Source organism: Scyliorhinus canicula, chromosome 7 (genome assembly GCF_902713615.1).
Source record: "Scyliorhinus canicula chromosome 7, sScyCan1.1, whole genome shotgun sequence".
Lineage (NCBI taxonomy): Eukaryota > Metazoa > Chordata > Chondrichthyes > Carcharhiniformes > Scyliorhinidae > Scyliorhinus > Scyliorhinus canicula.
The window spans coordinates 104,613,266-104,628,091 of NC_052152.1; the positions used below are offsets into that span (position 1 = coordinate 104,613,266).

Below are 14,826 nucleotides of genomic sequence, written 5' to 3' on the forward strand. Positions count from 1 at the left end.
CATTTGTCTTCTCAGCAATGTAATGATGCATCAGCAATATACATTTTATTTATTTATTTATATAGTCAGTGACATGAAATTTGGATTGAACTTTTGCCATTTTATATGTGGTGAGCCTGAATGTTTAAAGTAGAGTGAATGTGGGAGAGAGTGACTTGGAAAAATTACTCTGTATAATGTATTGGTGATGAAAGTTCCTATGGCGATTTTACTCCCTGTTGTACATCAATAGCACTTTTTCCTGAACATGTGTTGATAAAGTAGGGGAGTGATCAGCCAAAATATTAATATTCATGGAACCATTCTTTAGCATTACAATGCTGTCACTTTAAGGAAGGATGGACGTATAAATGCATACAAACCAATTTTATATAACAAAACACCTGTATAGTAAATATATAATCCCTCTTTAAGCCAGACTATTATTTGCTGTTTAAATTGACATGCAAGTTAATAAATACACAGGTCTATGAATTTTTCTAAAGCCAAAAATCATATTTCTAAATTTAAAATGGAAATAAAACACTTTGGAATGTGTTTATTCAAGAGGATCCATCACTCGGCCCATGAAAATAATTCTTCCTGTGGAATTAAATGGACAATATTAATATTTTATCATTTTGCATGTTTAATATCAAAATCATGTTCAACCACTCTGAACTAATGGTACTGTAGTTATTAGCCCGTGAATAGTTTATAGATTCTCTTCCCCCAGTAGTTACTGTAGGACAAAGTATACAGGAAAAATAAATGAGGCATGTAAAAAAAAAAAAGATACAGCAAAAATCATGGGGAACTTTAATTTACGTTAAGATTCAGAGAATCAGATTCACAAAGGTAACCTGGGAAATGTACTTAGTACAATTTCTTGAAGGCGTTTTTTAGAGTCTACTCGGGAGCAGGTTATTCTAGACCTGGTAATATGTAATGAGATTGGATTGATCACTTGACTTTATAGCAAAGGAATCTAGCCTCTTGGTGACAGTAGTTATATGTTAGAATTTCATGTTCAGTTTGAAGAGAGGAAATGTGAATCTAAGGCTAGTTTTAAACTCCTAAGTGTGTGAAGGCAGAGCTGACTATAGTGAACTGGCAAACCAGGTTAAAGGTATACGTTTATTACTAGCCATCTCTCTTATACTCTACGTTCTCGGTGTCTTTTTTGTAGTCATTCTTTGCTGGTTCTTGAAACCTGTCGAATCTTCTGATCTGGTTAAAAGATTTAAAAGGATAGTAGAGATGCAGTGGCATGGGCAGCATGGTAGCACAGTGGTTAGCACTGCAGCCTCACGACGCCGAGGACCTGGGTTCAATCCCAACCCTGGGTTACCATTCGTGTGGAGTTTGCACATTCTCCCCGTGTCTGCTTGGGTATCACCCCACAAAAAGATGTACAGGGTAGGTGGATTGGCCATGCTAAATTGCCCCTGGGGGGGGGGAAGAAATTTTGATACTCAATTTATATAAAAAAGACATGCAGTGGCATAGTTTGAGATATTTAATAACTCAGCAAAGCTTTATCCCCCAATGAGAGAGACTCTTTGAGAAGCATGAAATGAAATGAAAATCGCTTATTGTCACGAGCAGGCTTCAATGAAGTTACTGTGAAAAGCCCCTAGTCGCCACATTCCGGCGCCTGTCCAGGGAGACTGGTACGGGAACCGAACCGTGCCGCTGACCTTGCTCTGCTTTAAAAGCCAGCGATTTAGCCGAGTGAGCTAAACCAGCTCCAGCATGTATCATCTGTGGCTGAATCAGGAAGTTAAGGATTGAATCAAATTGAAAGAAACGCTGTACAAATCTGCAAAGATTACTGGTAGGTTAGAAGATTGGACAAATTTTCAGAACCAGCAAACTTAAAAAAAATAAGCGAGAACATTGAGTGTGAGAGAAAACTAGCTATAATTTTCTACATGGTTTTTCAAAGGAAACCAGTAACTAAAGCTTGTGATGGTCATCTAGAATGTAAGTCTGGGGAATTTATGGGCAATGAGGAAATGGAGGTGTTGATCAGTAAAAACTTGGGGAACATTTCCCAAGGATACTTGAAAATTCAAGAGGTGAAAGAGGAGGGAGGAATTTAAAATAATGGCCATCACCTGGGAAGAAATGCTGGGAAAACTAGTAGACTTAAAGGCTGACAAGTCTCCAGGACCAGATGGCCTAATTCCACAGGACTTGAGTGGCTGCTAAAATTGAAGAAATTTCGGTTATAATCTTCCAACATTCTTCCGTTTCTGGAAGGGCCCCACGTATTGGAAAACAGCATGACCTTTAGTCAATGAAAGAAGGAGACGAGCAGGAAACAATAGGCCAATTCGCCTAACGTCTACCTTAGTTGCTAGAATCCATTATTAAGGAAGTTTAGCAGGATATTTTAAAATAAATAAATATGATGTGATCAGGCAACGGTAATATGGTTTTGTGAAAGAGATATTGTATTTAACTAGTTTATTATAGATCTTTGAGGAAGTAACAAACAGGATGGATAAAGAGGAACTTGTAGATTTTGTTTACTTGGATTTCCAAAAGGCATTTGATACAATCTAATGTCAGGTTATTGCATAAAATTAGATACATTGATGTAGGGGGTGACATTAGCACGGATAAAGATTGGTTAACTAACAGGATGTGGAGTGTCGGGATAGTCTTTCTTGTGTTGGCAAACTCGTGAAATACCAAGGGATCAGGAACATCAACTATTTGCAGCCTAAGATCAATGACTTGGATGAAGGAACTGAATATACGGTAGCTTAACTTGCTCGTGACACCAAAATAGGTAAGAAAATCAGTTGTCAAGGGAGGATGGGGATTCTGCAAAAGGATATAGACAGTATGAGTGGGCTGAAATTTGACAGGTGGAGTTATAATGTGGGAAAATATAGGGACTTCCGGTGTGCATCATGGAGTGAGTGTGCACACAGAGGCAGCTCCTGCCTAAGGTTGCAGAAAAGAGCTATTTTTTGGGCAGCACGGGTTGGAATTTCGATGAAAAGGCGTGGGTGAAGGTTCAAGGAGTATTTTCCCCCCGGAATAGGATGTTTCTTGGTTATCAGACCCTCAGAAACAGTGCAAGATTTGTCTGAACAGCAGCAAACAAAAGCCTCTGCAAGCATGCAAGCGGGGGAAGGGCCAGCTTATAGGTCTCAAGCTGACCTGAGAGCCTTTATGAAAGCTGAATTCTAGCAGCAGAGGGAAGAACTGTGAAAAGATCTCACCAAGGCCATTGAAGAAGTGGAGACGGACTTCCGGTAGCGGTGATGTGGAGCTAAGCTGCACGTTCAGTGGCTCCCACTATTTTCGGACTTTGGGGCTCTTTTAAGGGCTCGTAGTGGTGCTGTTTGGACTTTTCCCCATGTGGGAACATTCCTTCTCAGCTTCTCCACCGGTGGATGGCCTGGACTAGGAGTGGAGCGGTCAGAAAATCGGCTTTGCAGTTGCCGCAGCTCCTGCTACTTGAGGACTTTTGGGCCGATTTGAGGGCCTCAAACGGCGCTGTCTCGACGAATCCCAGTGGGGGAAGGTGTCTAGAGGAGCATTCCCCATAATTTATGGTGCTCACCCGGAGTGGGGCAAAGGAAAAAGCTGCAGCAGCTCCCCAAGAAAAGCGGGGGAAGAAGGACAAAATGGCGGCCGGTGGAACACCCGAGGACTGGTGGAAGTGGGCGCAGGAGCAGCAGGCCTCTCTCCTGCGCTGTTTTGCGGAGCTGAAGGCTGAGTTGCTGGACTCCCTGAATGCGATAATGTGGGAAAATATGAATATGTCTACTTTGGCAGGAAGAACAAAAGTATAGGACATGATTTAACAAGATAGAAACCATTCCGTTTCAGGCGCGTTTAGCAGGGTGTTTCTCCGTGAAAAGTACCATTGTTTAATGGCACTTTGCTTCCCCCCCCCCCTCCCCTCACCCCATTGCGGCCTCCAGACCCCCTCTTCTCTTCTCCTCCCCCTCCCCCAACTTGCCTTTTGTGAGGTCCTCATGTTACACCCCATAAGGGCAAGGCACCCCCAGGGCCAATCCCTGGCATAGGCACCATGGCACCCTGATAGTGCCCAGGTGGCACTGCCAGGGTGCCTGGGTGGCAGCAGGAGTTCAAGATACCACCCTGCCCAGAGCCTGACCACCCAGGGGTCTCTAATGGCCTGGGAGACCCCCTCACTCCCAGGTGTCATTGAACTTCGTCCACGTTTGTGGAAACCAGTGCTAAATGGCGAGGTCTCCCAGGTGTGGCTGAGAGTTCCCGGGCCCCGTGACAATACTATGCAGACTTATGAAAATCGCTTATTGTCACGAGTAGGCTTCAATGAAGTTACTGTGAAAAGCCCCTAGTCGCCACATTCCGGCGCCTGTCCGGGGAGGCTGGTACGGGAATCGAACCGTGCTGCTGGCCTGCTTGGTCTGCTTTATAAGCCAGCGATTTAGCCTTGTGAGCTAAACCAGCCCCCTTATTAAGGTGCAGACATATTTAGATGAGCCTATGGCGAGATCCAGATCATGACGTCTTGTGAGATTCCGTTAAACCTCGTAAGATGTTTTGACCGTCACGAGGTTAATTGGCCTCATCACACCAAACCGGGTGCGGTGAGGCCATGAAATCGCGCCTAGATTATTTAAATTGAGTAAAATTGTAGAACTCGGTGGTACAGAGGGATCTGCGTGTCTGGTACCCGAATCTCAAAACGTTAGTATGCAAGTGCAGCAAATACCAAATTGAATGTTGCTGTTTTGCAAGGGGAATGGAATATACAAGTCGGGAATTGCATATTCTGCTGCCTTACCTTTATGCCACTATCAGTCTTTAACATTACCTTTCTGATTCCCTTTGTGTTGTGTTCTGTGACATCTTTGTCAAATATCTCCTTAGCTCACACAGTGGTTAGCACTGCTGCCTCACAGTGCCCGGGACCCAGATTCAATTCCGGACTTGGGTGACTGTGTGTGAAGTTTGCACGTTCTTCCCGTGTCTGTGTGTTTTCTCCCACGGTCTAAAGATTTGCAGGCTAGATGGGTTGGCCATGAGTAATTGCTGGGGTTGTGAGGATAGGGCAGGGATGTGGCCTTGGTAGAGTGCTCTTTTGGAGGGTCGATTCAGACCCAATGGGCCAAATGGCCTTCTATAGGGATTCTACGGATTCTCTACCTGACCCATTTTGCTCACCCTGTTCCGTCTTAAACAGTTTAAAATCGTCACCTTTCTCCTTCTCTCTAACTCTGAAGAAGAGTCATTGAATCAAAATGTTAACTTTATTTGTCACCACAGCTGCTGCTAGACCTGCTGACTTTTTCCAACATTTTATTTTATTATTAAAGGAGAGAAGCTTTGCTGCAGCTGTACAAGGCTTTGATGAGACCAGATCTGGATAAATGTTGGTCTTTTTTGAAAAAGGAATTGTGTTTGAACAGTTCAGAGATGGTTCACAAGACTCTGGGATTAATGGATTATCTTTTGGGTTTATACGAATTGGAGTTTAGAAGAATCTTGGGAAACAAAGGAGATCCCGAGGGGACTTAATGGGGTGGATACTGTTGGGGGGGCGGGGGGGGATGTTTTGAGGGAGACCAGATTAAGGAACACAGTTTAAAAACGAGAGGTCTTTTGTTAAGATGAGGATGAGATTTTTTTTTCTTTGGTGTTGTTCGATTGTGGAATTCTCTTCCCCACAAAATAGTGGAGGCTTAGTCATTAACTTTATTCAATGCTGAGTTGAATAGATTTTTGATAGTGGAAAAGTTCAGAATTAGAATTAGAACAGTACAGCACAGAACACAGGCCCTTCGGCCCTCGATGTTGTGCCGAGCAATGATCACCCCACTCAAACTCACGTATCCACCCTATACCCGTAACCCAACAACTCCCCCTTAACCTTACTTTTTTTTAGGACACTACGGGCAATTTAGCATGGCCAATCTACCTAACCCGCACATCTTTGGACTGTGGGAGGAAACCGGAGCACCCGGAGGAAACCCACGCACACACGGGGAGGACGTGCAGACTCCACACAGACAGTGACCCAGCCGGGAACCGAACCTGGGACCCTGGAGCTGTGAAGCATTGATGCTAACCACTATGCTACCGTGCTGCCCCATTCTAGGGAGCAGATAGAAAAGTGCAATTGAGACTGCAACCATATCAACCATGATCTTATCAAGTGGCAGAGCAAGCCTGAAGAGCCAAATGTTTAAAACACTCCTGTTCCTAAGTCCAATGTTTCATGTGTAGTTATTTTTGAGCTGCAGTTGCAAATGATGAACTGTTGAATTTGATTGTAGTCTGTATGTAAGATATAACTGATACAGCTTCAAAAAACATGAGAATTGTTGTACTCCACATACCATAAGTAGGGCACATCATTTTATAAATCATTGGGCATCAGCTAGAGTACGATTTCCAATTCTGGGCACAGAACTTTAGAAGCAATGTCAAGGCCTTGGAGAGGATGCAGAGGCGTTTTAATAAGAATGATACTAGGAATAAGGGATTTTAGTTAGGTGGAGATACCAGAGAATCTGGAATTGTTCTAATGGAGTTTTATGCGGCGATTTAGTGGGGTTCATGTTTTGAGAGTGTTCCACTGGCAAGAAGATAGGTAATCAGAGGATGCAGGTTTAAAATAATGGGCAAAAAAGTTGGGAGATGAGAATTCTTTTTCTCTTGCGTGTTTTGATCTAAAATCCATTCCCTGCAAAGGATACTGGAAGATGCAAAAGTGACTTTCAAAAGGGAATTGGATATCTACCTAAAAGAAAGTTAGGGCATTGGGTAGAGCTAATTGATAAGTCTTACAGAAGCCAACTGGCCTTCTGGGCTGTGTGAATCTTTTAAAAATAAATTTATTATTTTTTTTCCCCAAAGGGGCAATTTAGCGTGGCCAATCCATCTAACCTGCACATCTTTGGGTTGTGGGAGTGAAACCCATGCAGGCACAGGGAGAGTGTGCAAACTCCACATGGACGGACAGTGATCCAAGGCCGGGATCAACCCCGGGTCCTCGGAGCCGTAGGCAGTAGTGCTAACCATTGCGCCAGCGCGCAGCCCCGTGACTGTTAAGTAATGTAGATGTGAAAATGTGAAGGGCGCACTGATTTTTATTAAGATGGGAATCAAGGAGACCTACATTTTCAAGATGGTGGATGGATTTCATTCCATTGCCATTGGAAGATGACCAATACTAGGATTGGCTTAGCAAGAGCATATGCCAAATGGCACAGCAGTATTCATTTCCATCCTGCATCCTGTATAATTGGTCCACTTGCAAAGCTTGGAGTCATGTTGCATTGAGAATTACCCACATTATGCATTTTACAACAGTCAACATCTTGCTTGAACGTATTACCTCCAGACTAGATTATTGCAGTGCTTTTCCTGGCCGGTCTCCCATCTTGCACTTTCTGTCCTCTATCAACTTGAGCTCATCCAAAGCTTTGTTGCTCATATCCTATCCTGGACCAAGTCTCATCCACTCATCAACCCTATACTCACTGACTCAATCCTGAATGTGTCAAATGTAATATTACCTTTTTTGTTTAAATCCCTCCCTCTCTTACCTCCTCCAGCTCCACAACACTCCTGAGAGCTCTGCATCTTTCAACTGTAACCTGTTGTACATCTCTTTGCCCCACCATCGGTAGCTATACCTGAAGCCACCTAAGTTCATTGTTCTGAAAATTTCTTCCCAAACCTTTCCACTTCTTTCAAAGGGAACCCTCCTGAAAACTCTCCTTTGACCAAAAGTTTACATAGCCCTGCTACTAATTGCTTCTGTGGTTCTATAGACTTTCTTTCCACTGACTGAGAATTGAGCACATTGTGTAGCATTGGGCGAGGTTGCAATGTTCATTTTTGCTGTTTGTGCACTTGCATAACTGTGCAAAATACATTCTAATTTGAACAAGAACGACACCAGATGAAGATTAGTTGTATAATCAAAAATGTGCATAATAAGCAATATAAATGTCATCACCTGTGTTGGCTTGCCGCAGTAGAAAGAAAAATGGCCTGTCAGCCTTAAATGCAAGGGCCCGAGACCTTTTCAGTAAAACCATGGCTAAAACAGAATGGAATATAGTTACGACATATATGGTAAAACCCGGGTACATTCAAAGGGCTTTGGAATAAAACTACAACATTTAAGTAGCATTTAATACCCAAGTTGTACATTTGCATTGTTTTCAAAGTAACACTTAAAAAAAAATCCACAAAAAGCCAATTTGCAGAGAGCAACACGCTCCAAACAGCACAATGAGATAATGACCGATTGTCTATTTTAGTACTGTTGTTTGAGGGTCGTGACTCTGCTGCTTTTCACAATAGCATCAAGGGATCATGAGATCATAATTTTCTATGTTCATCTGAAAGGGCATTAGGGTATCTCTGACAATGCAGCACCACAGCATCTGCCTGGACTTGATGCTCCAGTGTCTGAAATGAGACTTGAACCAATGATTTTGACTTGGGCAAGCGTATTGCTCACGGCTGATGGCATGGATTTAAGGAAAACTTAACATGCTCACTTTCAGGAAATCACATAATTAGGCTTCTCCTCATCTCTGAACAATGCATCTGCCATCCCACTGTAAGGGAACTGGTTTGCTATTTTTATATATCTCGCGTGAACATTTGATTTGTGGTGTGGCAGGAAATTGTTCACAGTACTCTGGGAATCTCCTTTAAAACAGTAACTACCTGTAGCAGCTGCAGCCTCAGTACCATCCTCTGTCACTTCTATTTTTGCTTCCTGGATAGCTTCAGAAACAAACAGTTTTTCCTGCTCTGAAATCATGAAGCAACAGAGATTATTACTCGAGCATTCAAAATGACATTTTGCATTGAAAAATGGAGTGTGATTTTTGGTTTCATTCATTGGTGTTTGCTAATGATGTGTTTTCATTCATTTTGGAAAGGATGCTTAAAGTTTCACACCTAGGGGGTGGCACAGTGGCACTGCTGCCTACGGTGCCGAGGACCCGGGGTTGAATCACGGTCCTGGGTCACTGTGTGGAGTTTGCACGTTCTCCTCGTGTCTGCGTGGGTTTTGCCCCCACAACCCAAAGATGTGCAGGGTAGGTAAATTGCCCATGCTAAATTGCCCCCTCATTGGAAAAAAAAAATTGGGTACTCTAAATTTTTTTTTTAAATTTCACACCTGAATAATTTATTTGCCTATTATCAATTCTGACATGGGGGAGGCCCAAATTGTTTAAATTACGATACAGGAATATTAAAAGAAGTCGGGTATTAAATCATTATGTTTCCCACTGATACATAAACCTTATGTATGTGACTTACCAGAAATTCCACTGAAGTCTGCTTTCGTGGGACTGAAGAGGTCAGTGATTCCCAAAGTGGTCAGCACCGTCTTAAGGTTAAACGTATTTTGCACTTTAAATCTACATGTTAAAAGTGGGACAAGATGCAGTCAGTTTAATGTTCTCCGAGTCTGTGCGAGTAATTTTAACTTAAACACTTTCAATGGAAAGTAACGCAAGGTTGGGATGTGGCATAAACCGGGTGGGCAGTCTGAACCTGTCAGATTAAAAATTCAATGGTTAGAAATTGAAGCAAATTTGTATTGAGCGTGCAATCATGGAGTGGTCAGGTATGGTTTTGATCCCTCTCATCTGACTGACTTCCTACTCTACACTTTGCTGTGGATATGCTTCCCTACAGGGAGAGAGAAAACTAGATAAACCCTGGCCATTAATATTCACCTTCTGCTGGTGGACTAAGTCTGGGACTGTGCATTTTATCCCCAACTGCTTTGAGTACAAGAGACATATGCTCTGGGGCAAGAACGTGTAAAATGAGAAAACTGAGAAAGAGGAATATGTCCTTGGATCCTCAAACAAAGATTCCTGATATTCTAATTAAGTATAGTTAAAGAATATGTGTGTGCCATGATTCCTGCACTGGAAAGAGATCGAGGTGATGAGTCGCTCCATGGAGCGGGAGAAAAATCCACTGATCTTGAGATCTTTGAGCACATTTCTTTGCAGGACTGAAGAGCACATGGTGAAGCTGGATGGATAGACAAAAGGAAGATGAAAATGCCACTTCACAATTAGGTGTTAGTAAATTGCAGTCTCTGAATTCCAGTCTCGCCCCTGCTGACTGTGAAAAATTCATCCTTGTCCCTGCTGGCTCTTGGATCTTAAGATTCCAGTGGCTCTACTGCATCTAATGTGGGAGATCAGGTCACTGTCCATGCCTGTACAATAACAGAAGAATAATCCATTCCAAAGCACATTACTAATGATTAACATCAACTAAAAAAAAATGGAGTAAAATCTGTGATTAGAAAAGATTTAAATTTCATATCTATGGTGTAACGAACAAATTAATATATTACTCTTCACAAAAGCTAAATAAAACCACTGCAATACTCAGAATCTTGTTGATGTATTGTGCCAATTTTTACAATATTGTCTGAGAATTAATCTCCAAAATTATCACAAATTAGCCATTGTAATTCCTAAAGCAGGAACAAGTGCTAAAGCATATTTCGGCCTAGTCGGCTATATCTGAAGCACAAAAAGAATTGATTAAAGATAACTTTGAATGAACTGAATAGTCAGAAGCCTAAATATAATGCAAAAGGCAAAAAAAAAATCAATATTTATGATGCGTTATTTCATAATTGGATCTGTCAGGTACTGAAGTGACATTGCAATTTGGAACCTCATCAGGGGCTTAATTCAGCAGACGTACTACATTTGAAAACCAATTGAAGTCCCTAACGCTATACAAGTCTGCCATTGTGTGCTGGGAGATGGTTTGAAAAGCGTTGTCATGCTTCACGGCTCAGCCACTGCAAGAATTTAGATTTATTTTGATGGGGAAATAGATTTCTGGAGTTGATACGGTTCATTCATCCATCACTGGCGGCAATTGCAATTACAGGGTGCAATGCATCGAGGCTACTGAGGATCACGTTGAGAGCTATAATACGGAGAAGACTTACTTGGGTAAGAAAACTTCCATTTTCATTCTTCTCATGATATTGGTCCATGTTGAAAGTGTGTGAGCTGTGATGTGAGGCTCTACGGAGGAAATGGGTTTCTTTCTTTCACTGGGAATGATGATAAGCATGCTCACTGAATGTTCTAGATAGCCGAGTTCAACCACTATAAACCTCTGATTGCCTCCAGTCTTGATCTGGCCTGCAATTAGGGACAGTGTTAAAAGCACCCTTAACCAAAAAGATATATCAATAAAGTCAGTTTACACTCAGGTTATCTGCGTTTGTTTTTAGATTAAGGGAAGTGGTAAAGAGTTGTCGAAGAGAGTCTAACTCCAATTCAAATCTTCAGTTCTCCATATACTTGCCAGAACAGTGGCACATTGGTTAGCACTGCTGTCTCAGCGCCAGGGACCCGGGTTCAATTCCAGCTTTGAGTCACTGTGTGGATTTTGCACTTTTTCCCTGTGTCTGCATGGGTTTCCTCTGGGTGCTCCAGTTTTCTCCCACAGTCCAAAGATGTGCCGGTTAGGTAGATTGGCCATGCTAAAATTGCTGCCTAGTGTCTAAAAATCTGTAGATTAGATAAGAAGTTATTGGGATAGGGTGGGGAGTGGGCCTAGGTGGGGTGTCGGTGCAGACTCGATGGGCTAAATGACCTCCTCTGCATTGGGAATTATGTGGTTCTATGGAAACTATAAGAGTCCTTATGGAAATCTTGTGCCTGAGGAGGTGCTGATTACAACTCCACATGTTACTGTTATTGGAATAATCCCCACAGGAAGTGGGTTTAGCAAGCTGCAACTTGCTGACTTGAAAAACAATGGAAGAATATTTTCTCTCCTGTGATGTGTACAATACTGAATCATTTGGGACAAATTAAGGGACAGTGGAGTCTTTTCAACTAATCAGGCAGAAATTGGACCACTGAACACAGACCTAGAAGGTTTCTTGCAGAATACTGAAACTAAATGAGGAAATCACACATGCAGAAATGTAAAACTACCAGACTGGGAGGCAGGTTATTTAGCATATTGTGTTTGTGCTGGCTCATTTGAAGGAGTTATGCAATTAGTCAAAGTTTGAAGGAGGTATGCAATTAGTCAAGTTTAACATAGAAGCTGATGAAATTGGAAAATAAGAGATAGTGACAGGGTTCAACACGTTAGTAATAGTTCCACAGTAATGCTCAGGATGTGAATGGAAGTCTGAAAAATGGGTTGAACCAAATGTTTTCTAGCCAGAACGTGACCATCTTACTCATTGCTTTACCATTTCAGTCCTAGTGTCCCAACTTTTTTTTCCTTCGGAAAGTATTACCTAAGATTGAACTAAGTGTTAGAATGGCCGGTGGAATTTATTTTTTAATTGGAATATTTATCCAACTTTACATCGGGACGACAGAGCCTTGCCAGTTAGCTACTTGGATCGGCAGGTGCTAAGTGAAGGAAAAGTGAAAGCAAAGAGTGATATTATAACACAGTCATTGGTTTATTGGTGTGTGAATATCTACCGTAAGGGTCTGTGTGCAAAAAGCTAAATTATTTCAGTACTTTGTTTTTTAAAAAAAGGTGTGTAATTAGCTGGATTGCAGGAAAACATAATTTTTATTTCCGATTTTCATCCACAGTACTTTTTTATTTTAGCAAGCTTGAGGATTGGGAGCAATTTAGAATTTATCAAAGGAAGACTTTTTAAAATCATGTGGGATATGGGCATTGCTGACTGGGCCAGCATTTATTGCCCATCCCTAGTTGCTCTTCAGAAGCTGGTGGCGAGCTGCCTTCTTGAATCGCTGCAATCCAAAGGTGTAGGTACACCCACGGTGCTGTTACGAAGGGAGTTCCAGGTTGCTGCCCCAGTGAGAATAAAGAAATGGTGATATTTTACCAAGTTGGGCTGATGAATTACTTGGAGGGGAACTTCCAGGTGGTGGTGATCTCGGATATTTCCTGCTCGTCTTTTTAGATGGTAGTGGTCATGGGTTTGAAAGGTGTTCCCTCGGGAACCTTTGTGAGTTACTGAAGTACATCTTGTAGATACACACGGCTGCCACTGTTCATTGGTGATGGAGGGATTGAATGTTTGTGGAAGGAGGAGCAATCAAGTGGGATGCTTTGGCCTGGATGGCTTTGTGAGTGTTGTTGGAGTTGCACTCATCCAGGCCAGTGGAGAGTATTCCTTAACACTCCTGACTTGTGCTTTGTAGATGGTGGGCAGTCTTAGGGGGGTCAGGAGGTGAGTTGCTCACTGCAGGATTCCTTGCCTTTGACCTGCTCTGGTAGCCACATTATTCATATGGCCAGTTCAGTTCAGTTTCCTGTTAATGGTATTCCTCAGGATGTTGATAATAGGGGATTCAGTGATGGTTAGATTTTTTGTTGATGGTCATTGCCTGGTCATTGTGTGGCACAAGTATTATATGCCACTTGTAAGCCAAGCCTGGGTATTGTCCATGTCTTGCTGTATTTGAAATGAATTGCTTCAGTGTCTGAAGAGTTGCGAATGGTGCTGAACATTATGAAAACACCACCACTTCTGACATTATGATGGAAGGAAGGTCATTGATGAAGAGGCTGAAGATGGTTGAGCTTAGGACCTCTGGAGGACACTGAGATGAATCATCCACTTGGCACTTCTGACTGAAGATTGTTACAAATGCTTTAGCTTGTCTTTTCCACTGATGTGCTGGGCTCCTCCATCATTGAGGATGAGTGAGCTATTTAATTGTCCACCACCACTGACGACTGGATGTAGCAGTACTGCAGAGCTTAGATCTGTTCTGTTGGTTGTGGAACCGCTTGGCTCTTACTGTTGCTCATGTTGTTTGCATGCAAGTCGTCCTGTGTTGTAGCTTTACCAGGTTGACGCCTCATTGAGACCGGACATCCCCAGGAATAGTGATGGTGGTGTCTGGGACATTGTATGTAAGGTATGATTTTGTGAATATGACTATGTCTGGCTGTTGCTTGACGAGCCTGTGAGACAGCTCTCCCAATTCCGCCACAATTCCCCAGGAGTTAGTAAAGAGAACTTTGCCGTGTTTGCTGTTGTCATTTCCCGTGCCTATGTCGAGTGTCCATCTGGTTTCATTCTTTTGTGTTTCCTTTGTCGCAGTTGAATACAATGGAGTGGCTTGTTTGGCCAGTTCAGCGGGCATTTGCAGCCACATTGCTGTGGGTGGGGAGTCCATATAAGCCAAACCAGTGGGTGGGGAGTCCATATAAGCCAAACCAGTGTAAAGGCGGCAGATTTCCTTCCCGAAAGGACATTGGTGAACCAGGCGGGATTTTACGACGAATCAACAATGGTTTCATGGTCATCATTAGACTTTTAATTGCAGATGTTTTTATTGAGTCTAAGTTCTACTATCTGCCATGGTGCAATTTGAACCCTGCGTCTCTGGATTATTAGTCCAGTAACAATACTACTGCGCCACCAACTCCCCACCAGGAAACTGTTGAAAAAAAGGGAGGCTAGAATATGAATGTAAACTAGCAAGAAACATAATAGCGGACCACAAAACCCTCCGTAAGTATGGATTTATGAAGAGGAAATGGTGAAAAATTGAGAAGTGTTGATGTCCAAAGGGACCTGGGTGTCCTTGTTCATAAGTCACAGAAAGCTAACATGCAGATGCAGAAAGCAATTGGGGAGGTAAATGGTATGTTGGCCCTTATAACAAGAGGATTTAAATACAGGAGTAAAGCTGTCTGGCTGCAATTGTATTAGAACCTTGGTTAGACCCAATCTGGAGTATTGTGAACATTTTGGTCTCCTTAGCTAAGGAAGTATATACTTAACCATAGAAGGAGTGCGATGGAGGATCACCACACTTGATTCCCGATAGGGTGGCATTGTCCTTTAAG

General features: G+C 42.5%; 1 protein-coding gene across 2 annotated transcripts in view; it reads right to left on the minus strand.

Annotated features, from left to right (window-relative positions):
• Positions 1-39: 39 nt before the first annotated feature.
• serpine3 (serpin peptidase inhibitor, clade E (nexin, plasminogen activator inhibitor type 1), member 3) overlaps positions 40-14,826 on the minus strand; it is a 43,883-nt gene continuing 29,096 nt past the window's right edge. For both annotated transcript variants that reach the window (XM_038802591.1, XM_038802590.1), the window contains exons 5-9: positions 10,961-11,159; positions 9,289-9,389; positions 8,686-8,772; positions 7,964-8,047; positions 40-582 (exon numbers count right to left, since the gene is read on the minus strand). In XM_038802591.1, the coding sequence (XP_038658519.1) occupies positions 539-582; positions 7,964-8,047; positions 8,686-8,772; positions 9,289-9,389; positions 10,961-11,159 (515 nt within the window). In that variant the 3' untranslated portion in view covers positions 40-538. The remainder of the gene's footprint in view (positions 583-7,963; positions 8,048-8,685; positions 8,773-9,288; positions 9,390-10,960; positions 11,160-14,826) is intronic.